A 17,585-nucleotide genomic window follows, 5' to 3' on the forward strand; every position below is an offset into this window, starting at 1 on the left:
CTGGCTCTGACCATTAAACTGACACATTTATAACACACGAGCACATACTAATATATGCACATAAATTAAGGGTGTAAGTGAATAGTAACAGCCTTCTAATCTGCAGAGCTTTCTGATTTTAGGTGAATAAAAAAATGCCAGTACTTTTGCATCAAAGAGACAGATAAACTTGCTAATTGAAAACTGGTTTTTGTGGAGGAAAATATGGAGGCGCCAGCTATGTAAATCAGCATATGCCCAGATCTAAAAGAAATCATGCCAGGCCAAGAGGAAATTAAGCAAATCAGGATAATGAGGAAACAACCCTAGATGCAAATTAAAAGCACCGGGGTGCTTTAGTCCATCTCAGGAGGTTGGCAGTGGACAGGTGGGAGGTGATGTGAACACGTGTTTGGAGTACCAGGCGTGTCTGTGCCGGTAGGTGGGTGGGTGCCTGCTCTCCCACCCAGGTCAGGGAGGGTTTTTCATGCAGGTTCTTAAATGCACGGATCATAATGCTGCCTTTTGCATCCCGAAAGCCCCTTCAATGCCTCTAACAAGCACTGGTCTCGCGCTGGCATTAGCTGTGCTTGGGTTTCCTGGGTTTAGCGACCTAAGGGGTTTTACAGCGCACAGAAGTCTCTGCCCAGCTCTCAGCGCGCATCGCCAGGGGCTGGACTGAAGCTGTGGCCCGGGATGGGAGGACGCTGGCGGCCTCCGAAGCAGGGTCTACGGCGGGGAAGGGCGAGCGCCGTCTGGCGGTGGCTACGCGTGGCCAGCGCTGCGCTGACCCAAGCTCGGTTCGGCCGGCGCTGCCGCGTGTGCTCCGGGCGGAGCGAGGGTCCTCGGAGCCCGGGTCTGTCCTGGGTCCCAGGAAGTTCGGCGTGCAGCGTCAGAGGCTGCGTGTGCTGGGGGTGGGAGGAGCACAGACTGTGCCTGGGGGCATCCAGGACAAATTCATAGAGGGGTGGTCCTGCCCCACCCTCGGAGTGTCCTGGGCAAAGGCCCTGGGGCCACCTGCCCGGTGCCTTGGAGGGCGTAGGGCAGGAGCTGCCGAGGCCAGCGGGCCACTGTGGGGCGCGGAACTTTAGACCAGGCACCCACGGCTCAACCTCTGGGCCAGGGCACCCGCGGGGGCCTTAAGAACGTATTTGGCCGATTTGTGCAGCAGAAATCCGCCAGCGCCTAGCAGCGTCCGGGCCGCCTGCGCCGGGATCTGCAGCCCAGTACCCCCCTGGTCCCGCGCCCTGGACTCCGAGGAGGCCAGGTAGAGAGCGGCCCGCGCTGTCCCCATCTGCGCCCTCAGCCCCACCCGGGCAGCGGGACATGCCTGGCTCCGACGCCGCCACCCCGGCTTCCGCTTGCCCTTGAGTGCGGAGCCCAGAGTCTCCCTGGCGGTGCGCTGGGTCCCCGAGGGCCAGAGGCCACCAGGGGGGCGGCACTGGCGGGAGCCCAGCCGGGCGCGCCCTCGGCCCTCGCCCACCCACGTCCTCCGCGGCCGCGCGGGTCCAGGGGGCGCAGTGGGGAGGAGACCCGGGCCAGGACCAGGGAGCGCGCGGGCGGGGCTGGGGCTGGCGGGGAGGGGCGCGGGCGGGCGGGGACCGGGGCGGGGGCCGGGTCCGGGGGCGGCGGCGGCGCGGGCGGGAGGAGGAGGAGCTCCCCGCGCGGGGCAGGGGCGGAGCGAGCGGCCGCGCAGTGGAGCCAACTGAGTTCGCTCCGGAGCCCGCGCCGCCGCCGGCCCCGCATCTCGGGCGCCCGCCGCCCCCGCCGCCGCCGCCGCCCGCGCGGGGATGTAGAATGCAGGCGGGCGCCAGGTTCCAGCGGCGGCGGCGGCAGCTGCAACAGCAGCAGCCCCGGCGGCGGCAGCCTCTCCTCTGGCCCATGGACGCAGAGCCGCCGCCGCCGCCACCCTGGGTCTGGATGGTGCCGGGCTCGGCCGGGCTGCTCCGGCTCAGCGCGGGGGTCGCGGTTCCCCCGGTGCTGCTCGCCTCGGCCCCGCCGCCCGCGGCCGCGCTGCTCCCCGGTCTCCCCGGCTGGCCGGCCCCGAGCGAGCCGGTGCTCCCGCTGCTGCCGCTGCCCTCTGCGCCAGACCCCGCCGCCGCCGCCGCGCACCCCTTCCCCGCGCTCCACGGGCAGGTAACGTGTCCCCGTCCCGCCTCGGCCCGAATCGCCGGCTCCCCCGCTCCTGGGCGCGCCCTGCCCGGCCCGGCTCTGGCCTCCGGCTCGCGCGCCCTCCTCCCCGGCGGTCCTCGCCGCCCCAAACCTCAGGGCGCAGCCCGGCAGCCGTGCCTCGGCGAGAAAGTTCATGCTTGGACGCCCGGCTGTCCACCTCCGCAGCTTTGGCAGGTGCCTCCGGGTGTCTGGACGGAGCCGTGGAGGGACCCGCCGCCCAGGCCCGCGTGGGGACCGCAGGGAACTCGCGCCAGGCCGGGGGTCGCTGTCCACCGCGCGGTGCTGAAGTGGCTCCGTGGCCGCCGCGGGCCGTGGCTGACATCGCGGAGAAGTTAGGACTTTCACTGTCTCTGCCAGACTTGAAAGCAAGCTGGAAATCAATAGCTGTTTCGGATTCTAATCTGGGTTGGATTTTTTCCCCCTTTCGTTTGAAAATAGACTCAGGGCAATGCTTGAGAGAATTCCAGCCGGTGGAAGTGGCTGGGAAATCCTGCCTTCGGTACTGAGAGGTATTACCGGAGATTCCCCTGCCCAGGCCTGCCGGAGTCCACCGCATCGTTAATGCCACACTGCACTTTAGAAGAGTTTGGCTTTTAAGACATGGAATTAAAAAGAAAAAGTGACTGAACCTTTGATAAATGGTGCAGCAGAGCTAGGCGGGCTGGTTTGGGCAAGATTCATTGTCAGCTAACTATGCAGATGCATTTAAAATCAGGGAATAGCGTGCATTTTATTCCAAGGATTGACCTCATTAGCATATTCAAATGAGTGTTATGTTAGAATACACCATTTGATTAATTTAATTCCAGTATTATCTTGTAAGTTTTTCTAAAAGATGTTGTTAAACTCCTGCTAAATTGGTCTTTAGACTTAATGATACATCACATATGCAGCCCTGGATATTGTGTTTTTATGTGTGATGCAGTTTATTTTGGAGAATTTTCAATAAACGTTGGTAGTTTTTGCCGTATTTTGGAGGGGTGTTGTATCAGAATGCTGCCACTAGAGGTATATAATGTCAAGGAACTACATTTTTAAAAATTCTGTTTTAAAAAACTGCATTTTTTCACTTGTATAAATTTAAGAGAAAAATTTAAAAAACCTTAGTATTAATATTTTAAATATTTTTGTGCTACCCATCTTCTGTAAAGTAAGAATATGTAGAACCAGAAGAACATTTTCACATAACAGGAACATCACAAATGCTTTTATGATTTTAAAACAATAGGTACTGAAACGTTCCATGTCATTGAGCAATGCATTTTATTAGTGCCTTATGAGGTCTCAGTTATTTTAATTAGAGAGACGGTGTCCTGAATTACCAGCCCCTTTCCATGACTGATGTTTTATTCTGTGCATTGAGATCTTCAAGTCATGAGATGCTTAGTTTTTTGTTTTTTTTTTCCATAGAATCTGTTTGTATTGGTGAACCTTGCATTGGTGAAACTTAGAATCTTAACTTCTTAGATATTTTCATTTTGAAAGTATTAGTTGTTTGTAAAACAACAAATGTAATTAATACAAAACGCAATACTGAAAGGAATAATATAGCCCTATGCCTGCCTATAAAAATAATTTAAGAATTAGAAAGGGAACACCCAGCATTTCTCTTTTTCATGGTGGTTTCTCATGATCTCAGAGCAGAAACCCATTTCTTACCTTGTGCTTGAGGTTTTGTGCTTAGAAGTTCTTTTTCAGTATTGAAGAATGTAATGTTGGTAATGCTTTGTGATGATTCAGATATGAAAACTATAATTTTTCCTTTGATTGGTAAATATTTATAGTTTTCCTCGAGGAAGTTTATCTGATAATCAAATACATACATTTTGAAATTCCCTTTTCAAAGCAGTTATTCCAGAATGTTTTGGTGTGAAGTTGAGTGGATGGATTCAGGCTAATGCAATTGTCTTTTCTTGCTTGGCTTGCAGTGGCTGTTTGGTGGCCATTCTCCGTCCCTTGGACTGCCCCCCTCTTCCACAGTGGAGCTGGTGCCCATCTTCCCACATCTCTGCCCTTCTGCTCTTGCAACTCCTATTGGGAAAAGTTGGATAGATAAAAGGATTCCTAACTGTAAGGTAAAAATGCAAGTGATTTAATTGGATAAGGGGTTTTTAATGATTACATTGTTGAACATCGCCATAACAACAAAAATATCCATGTATTTTCTCGTTGCCATAAATTGGCCATCTAGGTATACAAAGAAATCATTTCAGGCTTAGATTGATCTGTTCAAAAATGTCAGCAGGCAGGGGGCATTTTGTTTTAGTTTAGGATATTTGGATTCCACAGGGCAATGTAAAATTTCCAATTTTTGAATCAGAGTCTTTTTAAAATTTTTTTTTGTTTTAAAATTTGTAACCATTGATCCAAGATCTAGACTTAAACATTACACAATACCAGTTCAAGTTTTAAAAGTCAGTTTTTCTTCATATGATGCTTTAAGTTTTCATCTTTCTAATGGTTTGTTTTGGCTTTTGGATTCAAATTTACTGACTACATTTTGTTCACAAGGAAACTAAAGAAGTAAATTATTGACTTGTTGTACAGCTTAGTAATTATCTCATGGGGTGATTCTTCAATCAGTGAACTGACTGCTGTGCTGAAGTAACCAAGTCAATAGCTGAAGGCCAGCCCAGAAGATATTAACTAGATGGTGATTGGTATTGAAGCCCTGTGGAACTTCCTTTAAGTTTTAGAATGATGTTTTTATAGAGTCCCCAATAACAGAATGTTCAATGCTGGATCAACGTAAGGCAACATAAATATTTTCATAGTCATGTTCAGCTTTTATCATGTACCTTGCCTTAAATGTTATGCTTGCATTATTTTTGGACAGATCTTTTTTAATAATTCCTTTGCTCTGGACTCAACGTGGATACATCCTGAGGAGTCAAGATTGTTCCATGGGCATGAAAAGCCTCATTTGCTGGCAAATCAAGTCGCTGTGTCTCTGTCCAGGCCGGGTCCTGCCTCCAGGCCACTCCCCACAGTGGTGTTAGCACCTCAGCCCATCCCAGGTTGGTGCCCAAATAACATTGACAGTGTGCTTTTCATTTTTGCTTCAATCACAGATTAGTTTTAGATATGAAAACCATACTTGTCTTTTTAATGAAACAATTATCTTGGTAAAAGATAATTTCTTTTCACAAGCATGAAGCTTTTTTTGAAAAATGAGTCTTGGATAGCTTATCCACTGTTGTTTTCTGGGGTGGGTGGATACGAGACCTGATGTTAAAATGAAGAGATGGCTGAAGGGTTTTCACAGAGTTGTACTTGCAGTGCTCTATTTTTAGGATTGGACCAGGTTTCCTGCTGATAGCTCTTAATAGGGGCACTAATTGATCAGCCTACTCTTTAAAAAATGTTGCTTGTCTGTGGCGAGGTGCAAGGAATAACGTTTGCTGGTCTGTAGGACACAGGAACATGTGTGATCTCTGAATTTTGCCTTCACATTGTGGTGATAGTGAAATGGACTATAAAATGCCCTGTTTGAAAGATGGATTTTATTCTATCTTTGGAGTCTAGTGACCTGAAAGAACATTTGTCCTGGAACAGACTCCCATGTAGCAATGCCTGGATGAAAGATTGTGTAATAAACCTACATAGTAACGGGGGAATATAATCATCTTATGAATTTTTAAATTGATTTTTAAAATCACCTTAACATGTGGATCATTTTATGAAAGCAAATGCCACCCGTGTCAAAATCGTCGTGCAACACCTTCCATTATGGAATATGTTATGGCTTCAGAATTACATTACCTTTCTGTAATTTCCTACCTCCCAAGCTTGTCTCAATGTGTGTCTCTAAAGTTTAGTAATAAGATGTTCTTGTGGATAATGCAGTGATGGGTTAGGAGATATATTTATTTTGTTCTCTGTTTGCCTACACATTTATTCCAATTTGCTATGAATCTTGTTTAGTAATAAGTCAGGAAGAACAACTAAACTATTTGTGTTTCTCATAGGCCTAAATGATTTCTGACTGCAACTTGTCCTTGTAATTACACATTAGGGATTAATTGAAGTCTGAGTGAGCATGGTACATGCACACATTTATAAACATTTTACACTAACATGATCATGTTTCCTATTTGATTTAATGATGATAAACGATGATTCAGTGGCATGTGTTATATGAGGATGACATGACTTTGGAAGATTCTTTTGGTATATGAAAAGGTAATATTTTAATTTCCTAATGCGTTGGCCATAACTGTCATGAAAATAATCAGCAAATGTAGTTTTAAAAATGGTGAAATGAGCTCACCTGTTCCTACAAAGTCTTTGTGTGAACTTTCCTTCTCTCAGTTCACCCCTGAGTATAATACAGACGTTTTCCACCGTTCCTTCACCTTCTTCATAGGAAATCCATATACAAATGTGCTAAATATCTGTTTAGTTGGAGAAGCTTATGGTCACCTCTCATAGATTTTCCACCTTAGGGACATCGTTTACTTACTATTGTGTGGCAAATATGCAATACTTCATTAGAAACATGTTTGTATTGATTTTACCTTCTTTTGATTTTTGGATGAATCTATTTTTTAAACTTTTACAAATTATTTTTACAATTTTTTGTGGGTACATAGTAGGTGTATGTATTTGTGGGGTACGTGAGATGTTTTGACCACAGGCACGCAGTGTGAGATAAGCGCATCCTAGAGAATGGAGTATCCATTAATGGATCTATTTTTAAGAACAAAATAAAATAATATTTCTTATAAACATGATAAATAGCAGAATAACCTTTCATTCTAACCTAGTCTACTATTCAACAAAGCTTAGATTTTCTCTTCTCTGCTTTTTTTTTTAAATTTATGGATCATATGTGAATATAACACTTAAAATTTTAATTATGTTATGGGGAGAAAGGTACCTGACACCAAAGGTAATTTAATAATAATCAAATGTATTTGTTTTGAGATGGTAGTTTCTGAGTTGCTTCATGAAAACTTTACTTTTTTGATAAATTTCAGAATTCTTAGAATTTACCCAACTTTGGAATGCACATACCTAATGTCTCTTAGGCCAAAGAAAACATATAAGGGGTTATTTACGTGCTACAAACTGCTTAACAGAGAACTGGGATGAGGGGGGCAAGTAAAGGTGGAAGGTAGGGTAAGCTCCAAGTAAGGTTTTAATTTTACTGTAGTTAATGAGAAATTACAACTTTATTAAGACACTCACACGTAAATGTTCATGTATGCTGTCATTACTAAAAATTACTATTAATTTTTCATATCCTATTATGAATTGATAAATTTATATATTATAGCTAATTTATATTGCAAATATATTATAAAAGTATGCATTTACAAATATATGTATGTACTATATATAAAATATATAATGTATAAATCTATTATACAATTGTTATATTACATCAATCAATCTTGTTATAAAGTTTTATATTCAAAAATAAATGGCCTTAGAATCAGATATATTTTATCGATCCCCTTCAAATTAATCAGTGAAGCAGAATCACAGTCCCAAAGAGCAGGAAAAGTGAATCAAACTCGCTCATTTTAAACAGGTCTAGTGAACTAAGCTTATTTTCCTTTCTTGGAGAGGTAGTAATTTTTCTGTAATGATCATTCTTTAAGTACTTTTAAAATCTGCACTGTTGTTTTAGGGATAATGGCAATTTATACTATGAACTCAAATGATGTAACCCAGAAGGCAGGTTTGTTTGAATGAACTGAATCGTTTGTTGAACTAAGTTGGAATCTCTCTGGTAGAGATGGGGGTGAGACTAATATCAGATCACCCCTCACTTACTGTTGATTAGGAATTAACTGCACGGCACAGAGTCTCAGATAATATAAGCACAATTTGGATGAATTTGGAAAAGCTCTCTAAGCTTTAATAAGTATTATAAAGGACTCCATTTTTATATACACTGCACTCATTCGTGACCAGGAGGATGATGGTCGCCTGTCATCATACTCTCACACTCTGTTGTAAACAAGCCTGTTGGTCATTTTTGAGCCTCCCAAAGGGCCAACCTCCTGATGCCATCACTTTGGGGGCTAGTCCATCAACATATGACCTGGGGGAGAAATTCAAGTGGCGTGTGCTCTCTACAGGTGTTTGAGGAGAACCTTAGCAGGGGATCCTCAGGGAAGGCCTCTGTGGCCAATGCCACCTTGGGGCAGGAACAGTCGAATGAATTCCAAATGAAGGACATAGACTGTCCAAAGACACAAAATCAAGAGGAGCATTTTGTGATCGGGCAATTCCAAGTAGCCAAGTGTGGTTGGGCTGCTGGAGGAGATGTGGCAGGGATGGGCTCTGGGGCCTCTTCAAACAAGACCCATCACATGAGACCTGTGGTGTGAGTCAGTCCCCTGGATCCTCATGGACTGTTGGGGGACTTTACATCATTCTTCCACTCAGGATTCTTGGCTTCTCCAGGAAAGTGTGAACTTGTTCTCGGGAAGCAGAGGAGCCACAGAGGAGGCAGAGCCTTCTCACAGCCAAATAAATTCAAGCACACAAATAATTACACCTGCACTAGAAACCAAGATCTCTAATTAATGATTTTGCAGTTTTTAAAGAAATTCTTCCTGATCATTGTGAATGGGTTGAATTGAGAAATTATCTAGGATCTATTGATTCCCGGACCTCAGAAGCTGATTCAGGGCTGGACAGGCAGGGAGAGGCCACCTGCCCCACAGTCACCACCTCTTCTTCAGCAGTGCCTGTACATCAGCTGCTGCATCCCCATCAACACCTCCCCGCTCCCTGCAGTCCTACCGGTCCCTCTTCTTCCCAGGCAGAAGGGGCTTACCTTGCATCTTAGGACATGCGGTTCCTCACAGGCAGACGTGGAGAAGGGTCTGGGTGGTACAACTACCCTCCAAGGAGTTTCTGTTTTCTACTTCTGAAAATAAGAGCTTCAGAGTCCTTCAGGCCATTCGGGAATTAAATAATTTACATCAAGAATATCAAGCAGTGGGAGGAGAAGGTAGTTAATTCAGCATCTGTCCAACAAAGGCAAATGAAATAGAAGGATCTTGCTGGAAACTAGAGATTTATGTAAAAGTTGCCCATATCCCATTGCCTGCCAGCTTAAGATCAAAGAGCCTGATTCTACCAACAAACACCATGATGGGCAAACCAAACCAAACCAAACCACTGACTGTACCTCTCTTCATTCAAAGATGACTAAGAGAGAGAGGGGGAGAGAAAGTGGAAGATGAGATAAGGCATCTGAAGTATTCTGCTTCGTAAAAGATTCATTTGCTCAAAAGCTCCGGAAGAGAAACATATCTGAGAAATGGATTTTGCACAGGAATTAGTAACCATTGTAGGCAAAACACCTTTTGCCTATCTTAATAGGTAAAAGAAAATAGAACATAGAAAAGCAGTAAAAGATAAACTCGAAAGAGAGTTGGTCAATGTGAAAAGACAGTTTGAGGAAAAGAGAAAAGAATGCAAGGAAACTTCTGAAAACTGGCAACTAAAATCATTGAAGAGAAGAACTGATTATGCATCTGATGAGAGAAGACAACATAGAAAGATTCTTAAGCATGAATAGATGTGACTGTGAAAATCAGATCATGACAGTGGGATAAGGTGATATCTGTGTAAAATAGAAAGCAAACAACAAACCTATATTGCTTTGACCTCCTTAAAAACACAGATTTCATGAATGGAAGAAAATTTTTGCAATCTATTCATCTGACAAAGGGCTAATATCTGTAATCTACAAAGAACTTAAACAAATTTACAAGAAAAAAACAAACAACCCCATTACAAAGTGGGCGAAGGATATGAACAGACACTTCTCAGAAGAAGACATTTGTGCAGCCAACAAACATATAAAAAAGGCTCATCATTACTGCTCATTAGAGGAATGCAAATCAAAACTACATTGAGATACCATCTCATGCCATTTAGAATGGTGAACATTAAAAAGTCAGGAAATAACAGATGCTGGAAAGGATGTGGAGAAATAGGAACACTTTTACACTGTTAGTAGGAGTGTAAATTAGTTCGACCATTGTGGAAGACAGTATGGTGATTCCTCAAGGATCTAGAACCAGAAATACCATTTGAATCAGCAATCCCATTACTGGGTGTATACCCAGAGGATTATAAATCATTCTACTATAAAGACACATGCACACATATATTTACTGCAGCACTGTTCACAATAATAAAACTTGGAACTAACCCAAATGCCCATCAACGATAGACTGGATAAAGAAAATGTGGCACATATATACCATGGAATATTATGCAGCTATAAAAAAGGAAGAGTTCATGTCCTTTGCAGGGACATGGATGAAGCTGGAAACCATTATTCTCAGCAAACTAACCCAAGAACAGAAAACCAAACACCACATGTTCTCACTCATAAATGATCATTGAACAATGACAACACATGGACACAGGGAGGGGGACATCAAGGGAACATCACATACCAGGGCCTGTTGGGGGGTGGGGGGCTGAGGGAGGGATAGCATTAGGAGAAATACCTAATGTAGATGACGGGTTGATGGGTGCAGCAAACCACCATGGCATGTGTATACCTGTAAAACAAACCTGCATGTTCTGCACATGTATCCCAGAACTTAAAGTATAATAAAAAAATTTTTTTTTGAAAAAAAAAAAGAATTGGGAGGGCCTGGAAGTGAAAGATCTAGCTATGTTAATAGAGATTCTTTATGGATGCAAATTTTCCCCCACCAAAGACGACTTGCAGGGCCATTTCAAGATATGGCAAAGACACATGTTTTGGGGAAAATATTTTGGTTTTTCTTCCTTGTCTCATAAGGTTATACCAGAGTTAGGTTGGAAAATAAGTCAATATATATAAGGTTAAATAACACCCATTTGATGAGAAAAAGAAAAAAATATATATCTCTCCTTTCAAAAAAACAAAAAACAAAACACAGATTTCAGCAGAAGTAGTAAACGGAGCAAGGCAAGTCATATATCCTGCTCACCGTATCCTGGAGGCATTTTATGAATGTTGGAGACACTACTTAAAAGAACACAGAAGCTGATACAGCTTCAGCCCATTCTGCAGTACTAGACAAGCTTGGTTCATGGAGAAAAGTTTGGAGAATTATGAGGAAAGCATCTTGTGATTGAAGCAATTTATGCCTCACGAGAAAGTCATACAACTGCATTAGTATGGAAAAGATGTTCTTAAAAAAGCAATCAATTGACTTTACCACACCTAATGTTTTCACCTCAAATTCTTTGTCTAAAATTAATGTTGCTGCTGCTCTATCTGCATCTTGTATTTTATTCTTCTTATCAACTTTTGCTTTATTTTTGTTTTAAGCTCAGGTCAATTATTTAAACATACAATGTCTGCCTTTGCTTTTTGAAAATGAAATTTAGCACATTTATATTTGATTTGCTGTATGTATATTTATCTGTAATTATTACATTCTTTTTTATTTTCTTTTGGTATTCTTTTGATTTATTCTGTTTTTATTTTTGTGGGTGACATTTACAGTTTATTTCATTTTGTTTACTTTTATATGGTTATTTGGAATGTGTTCACACTGATCCTATTTTCTCAAGCAATTATCAGTATGAATTTTTTTAAAAAGCAGACTTGAGGTTATGTTTTCTCAGTTTTCATATCATGAAAACGCAATTACTTTAGAATTCTTCTATGAAATATGAGACATTTGGAAAAAGTTTATTTTATCAAATTTCATTTTTTCTTTTAATTTTCTCAGATAAGTGATAAATACAGTTAAATAAGAACTAACAATGGAGATGTCAGTTTTCAAAATATCTGTAATTATCAACAATTTCTGTTAACCTTTAGGATATATGTGAATATTTGTTAATTTGGTTGCAGGAATGAGTGAAAAATTTAAAACAATATTTTTATTTTGAAGAGTTTTTTATAATAATCATAATCTGGATACATAAATTATGTCAGTAAAATTGAGGAGATGAGAAAGAAGGATCATGAGAGTATGAAGTCTTTAAAAATACTTCACATTTGTTAAAAGCAGGAGTAAGAAACCCCCAGTCTTTAAGACCAAATGAACAAAGTTAGGTAGGACTGAAATTGACAAGGATTTCTTCCCACTAACCAGTAGCAAGTACTGAGTAAAAAGCAATAACCCCTTATCACTGGTGGAAGGAGAGGGACATATAGGAAACCTTTTCTGTGGTTCAGGGACGTAAGGCTGGCTGAAAGCTGGGGTAAGGGTACAAATACCGAAAAAGATTTTCACACACCCCAGAATTTGTCTTAAGCAAAATACATTTTTAAAAGATTTGAAGCTTATGGTGCATTGAAGGCAACCCGGACAACAAAATCCAAGTCCAGGTCCACCCCCTGAATACACTGACAAAATTGCATTCACTAACAGCTTGACACAAGAAGGGGTGTGCCTATTCCCAGAAGTAAACCATATTTATTATCTCATTCATTATGTTCTGTTTATGATGCCTAGCACTTAATAAATAAAGTTACAAGACACACAAACCAAGCAAGAAGTGATAAACTATTGACAAGATACAAAATAATCAACAGAATCAGACTCTAAGATGACACAGATGTTAGAACTATCAGACAGTGCTATGATTTACCATGATTAGCATGTTAAATTAACTCATGGAAAGGAGAGCAACATGAATGAACAGAAGGAGAATTTCATCAATGATATAAAAAATATAAGAAAGTCAAATTAAAATATCAGAAAAAATGAAACACTGCATAATGAAAAATTACTTTGATGAACTCCTGCGTAGATGTGATACAGCCAAGAATTAATGAAATTAATGATAGATCATCAGACCGGTAACAAAAACAGAAAGCAACTGAAAACATGGAACATCCTTTTCCAGAGCCAGGAGAGAATATCAGATGGTTTAACTCATGTATAATTGAAGTCTGAAAAGGGCAAGGAGAGAATATATGGAAGATAGAATATTTGAAGTTGTAAAGAACAAACGAGATAAAAATGGACATTACGAAACTATAAGTCCAATAAGTTCAGCAAACTGTAAGACTAATAAATGGCAAAAACAAGAAAAAGCTGAAATTGAAAACTAAATGAATCATATTTAAACTTCTGATTCAAAGAACTTTATACTAAACAGAAACAATCATTGAAAGCTAAGTGAAACAAAGATTTTTAACAAGCAAACAAAAGCTGAGAAGAATTCATTCTCTGTAGATTTGCAGTTCATGAAATTACAAAGAAGCTTATCAGTCAGGAATAATACACTAGCGTAGAGAAAGTTACCTTCACACAAAAGAAGCATGCTAGAAATGGAATACATTAAGTAAAATATGTACTTTTCTGTTTTTACTTGTTTTAAAAGATAACTGACAGTATAAAGAGCAAAAATAGTTATATAATGCATAAAATTATACACAAAATAAAAATGCATGCCAAAAATTTCACAAAGCGTGGAAGTAAGGAATTGGAAGTATGGAATTGTAAGGCTATTGTACTATACATTATGGGCTATAGTATTATTTGAAGGTGACAAGTTAAAGGCATACTTTATATCTTTTGAAGATACAAGTATGTCTTTAAATTCACTATCCATTCAGATTAAAAACAAAACCATACAAAAAACCACCTATAAGTCAACTACGAATTAAAGGGGACTTCCTCAAATTGACAGGAGACATCTAAGGAAGAGCTACAGTTTCTAATAGTGGAAGGATAATGTTTTCCCTCTAAGATGAAGATATACTTTATCTTTGAAAGATATAAGATATCTTCAAAAGATATAAAGCAGTAGAGCAGCAGACACTTAAAATTGTAAAAAATGTTATAACTAATAAAATAATTATGGAGATAAAAATGAAATCATAATGATCTCTTAACCCCAAAGCAGACAAAACAAGAAAGCAAAGGATCAAAGTAAAGTTGGAACAAATATTTTAAAAACTATGAAATGGTAGATTTAAATATAAAGATCTAACCTCCCTAATGAACAGGCAGAAGTTTTCAGGTTTGCAGTTCCAAATATACAATGTCTATAAAAAACTCACTTTTTATAAGACAGTGAACATAAAAGCAAAAGCCTGGAAAAGATATAACATGTAAATACAAATCAAAAGAAAGCTGAAGTAACTGTAATACTATTTGACAAATTAGATTTCAGAACAAAAAGTATTACTAGGGATAAAAATTTCTAATAAAATTTAATCAAATACATTTAATCTAATAATTTAATAAAAGAAATTCACAATTCACAACACAGAAACTGATAGAACAGAACAAAAAAATAGACAATTGTGTTTACAATTGGAGATTTCAACATCTCTCAGTAATTGATGGAGCATGAAAGCTCATCAGTGAATTTCAGTGAGAATTTAGAGAACTTATATAATACTGTCCAACAACTTGACCCGATTGACATGTATAGAACATTCTACTTTACAGTTACGGGGTATATATTTTTATCTGCACATGAAACATTCATCAATACCATACTCTAGGCTCTAAAACAAGTAAAAAATTTTAAATAATTAAAAGTAGGGCCGGGCGCAGTGGCTCATGCCTGTAATCCCAGCACTTTGGAAGGCCGAGAAGGGCAGATCACCTGAGGTCAGGAGTTTGAGACCAGCCTGGCCGACATGGCAAAACCCCACCTCTACTAAAATTACAAAAATTAGCTGGGCGTGGTGGCATGTGCCTGTAGTACCAGCTACTTGGAAAGCTGAGGTAGGAGAATAACCAGAACCCAGGATGTGGAGGTTGCACTGAGCTGAGATCGTGTCACTGCACTCCAGCCTGGGCAACAGAGCGACACTCTGTCTCCAAAAAAAAAAAAAAAGTATACACAATTTATTTTCCAACCACAACAGAATTAAGTTAGAAATCAGTAACAGAGATATCCAGAAAACCTCCAAATGTTTGAAAATAGAACAGAATGCTCCTAAGTAATGGATAGGTCAAAGAAAAAGTGACAGAGGAAATAAGAAAATATTTTGAATAGAATGAAAATAAAAGAAAATCAAAATCAATATAACAAAAAAATTCTTGTGGGATATAGCTTAGATGGACATTTATAGCATTAAAACACCTATATTAAAAAATAAGAAATACCTCAAATTAATGATCTAAGCTTAACCTTAAGAAACTAGAAAAAGTAGAAGTAATTAAATCCAAACAAGCTAAAGAAAGGATATAGTAAAGATAACAGCAGAAATTAAAAAGTTAAAAAACAGAAGACTATAAAGAAACTCAATGAAAACAAAACTTGATGCTTTAGGAAGATCAAATAGAAAGTATAAACCCCTGGCTATAAAGAATTAGAGGAAAGAAAGACAACACAGATTACTGATGTCAGGAATAAAAAAAAGATATTATGATGTATCTTAACACTAGCCATGCAATAGGAAAACATAAATTATAATCATAAATGCAACAGCTTAGATGAAATAAGTTATTTGTAAGTCACAAGCTACCAGTTCTCACTCAAGAAGAAATAGAAAACATGAATAACTCTATATCTGATAAAAACATAAAATTTACAATTTGACTCTTCCAACAGGAAAACATTCAGTCCCTGACAGCCTCACTGGTGAGGTCTACCAAATACGTAAGGAAGAAATAATACACAAATTAAAATAAACTTGTTCAGAAAATAAAATGAAACAATTTTCCCTAAGTAATTTTTTCTAAGGTAGCCATTACCCTTACACAAAAACCAAATGGTTATTACAAAGAGAAAATAGCAGACCAATACACTTTTTGAACATACATGCAAGAAGGCTCAAGATAACATTAACAAATCAAATCCAGCCATATTTAAAGTTGATAATATATCATGACCAAGTGAATTTTTTTGTTTTGTTTTGTTTCTGTTTCTGGTTTTGGAATCCAATGCTGGTTCAACATTAGAAAATCCATCAAAGCTATTTATCAAAAGACAAAGAAGGAAAGTAGTAAGTTTATTTCTATAGATTCAGAAAATGCATTTGTCAAATTCACCATCCACTCAGATTAAAAACAAAACAGCACAAAAAACCACGTGTGAGTCAACTAAGAACCAAAGGCGACTTCTTCAAACTGACAGAGGACATCTAAGGAAGATCTACAGCTAACATCGAACTGAATAGTGGAAGGATAGTGTTTTCCCTCTAAGATGAAAAACAAGGCAAAGATTTGTGCCGGGACCCCTAGTTGTGCAACAAGGCAAAAAGTAAAAAGAAAAGAAAGACATACAAACTGGGAAGGAAGACACAAAACTGCCTCTATGTGCAGACAAATGACGATATAGACTATCTCCAAGAGTCTACCAAAAGCTACTACTACGAATAAGGAAGTTTAGCAAGGTAGCAGGATGCAAGGTCAATATACAGAATTCAATTGTACCCCTGTATTACTGGTAACGAACAACTGGAAGTTAAAATAAAATATAAGTATCTTTAAAATTGCACCAAAATCATGAAGTATTTAGGGATTAACCTAACAAAATATGTGAACATCATGAAACATTAACGAAAGAAGTCAAATAAGACATTAATAAATGGAGGGATACTCTATATTCATAGACTGGAAGGCTCAATAAGATTTCACTTCTGCCCAGATTGATTTACATGTTTAGTGCAACCCTAAACAAAATCCCAGTTTCATGGAAATTGACAAGCCCATGCAATAATTAATACGGACAGGCAAAGGAAGTGGAATGGCCACAATAGTACTGATGAAGAAAGCGAGTGTGGAGGACACAGGCATAGCTGATCTAAATGCTGATGACAAATCACCAGGAACTAAGGCTTTGTGCAATTGGCAAAAGCATAAGAATAAAGACCAATAGAACACAGTAGTAGACCATCCAAAAGTAGACACATGCACATATGGCCAATTGATTTCTTTACAAGGTTACAAAGAAAAATCAATACAGAAAAGACCATCTTGTCAACAAATGACTTTGGAACAAGTAAACATCTATCTGTCTTCAAAATAAGCAAACAATCCTTGATCAATACATTTTACTATATACAAAAATTAACTCAAAATAGATGATAGACCGAGTTGTGAAACCAAAAACTGTAAATTCTGAAGAAAACATTGAAGAAAAATGTTGTGACCTTGGATTGGACAAATGTTTCTAATAACATGACACCAAAAGCATGAACCATATTAGAAAATGCATTGATGACTTGAACTTCATCAAAATTTTAAAAAACTGTTGGTCTTTGAAATTACTTTTCATAAAATAAAATAACAGAAAAAGAAAAGTCACACAGTGGGAAAAATACTCACAAAACATATATGTGATAAAGACAAGAGCATGCAAAGAACCTTCACAACTTAGTCATAAGAAAAAAACCAATCCAACAGAAATGGACAAAATATATGACCAGACACATCACCTACAAGGAAAGATGGATTGCCAATAAGCACAGGAAATAGGGAGGGATTTGTGAAAACCTACAAAATTATAACTAGAGAGCAGGACTAAGTTCTAGAGGTCGT

General features: G+C 39.7%; 1 protein-coding gene across 1 annotated transcript in view; it reads left to right on the top strand.

Moving 5' to 3' along the window:
• Positions 1 to 1,686: 1,686 nt before the first annotated feature.
• Positions 1,687 to 17,585, top strand: part of LOC105470826 (transcription elongation regulator 1 like) — a 232,771-nt gene continuing 216,872 nt past the window's right edge. The window contains exons 1-3 of the mRNA XM_011723087.2: positions 1,687 to 2,115; positions 4,080 to 4,226; positions 4,988 to 5,168. Of these exons, the coding sequence (XP_011721389.1) occupies positions 1,777 to 2,115; positions 4,080 to 4,226; positions 4,988 to 5,168 (667 nt within the window). The 5' untranslated portion in view covers positions 1,687 to 1,776. The remainder of the gene's footprint in view (positions 2,116 to 4,079; positions 4,227 to 4,987; positions 5,169 to 17,585) is intronic.

The sequence above is a fragment of the Macaca nemestrina genome, chromosome 9, assembly GCF_043159975.1.
Source record: "Macaca nemestrina isolate mMacNem1 chromosome 9, mMacNem.hap1, whole genome shotgun sequence".
In the NCBI taxonomy this organism is placed as follows: Eukaryota; Metazoa; Chordata; class Mammalia; order Primates; family Cercopithecidae; genus Macaca; species Macaca nemestrina.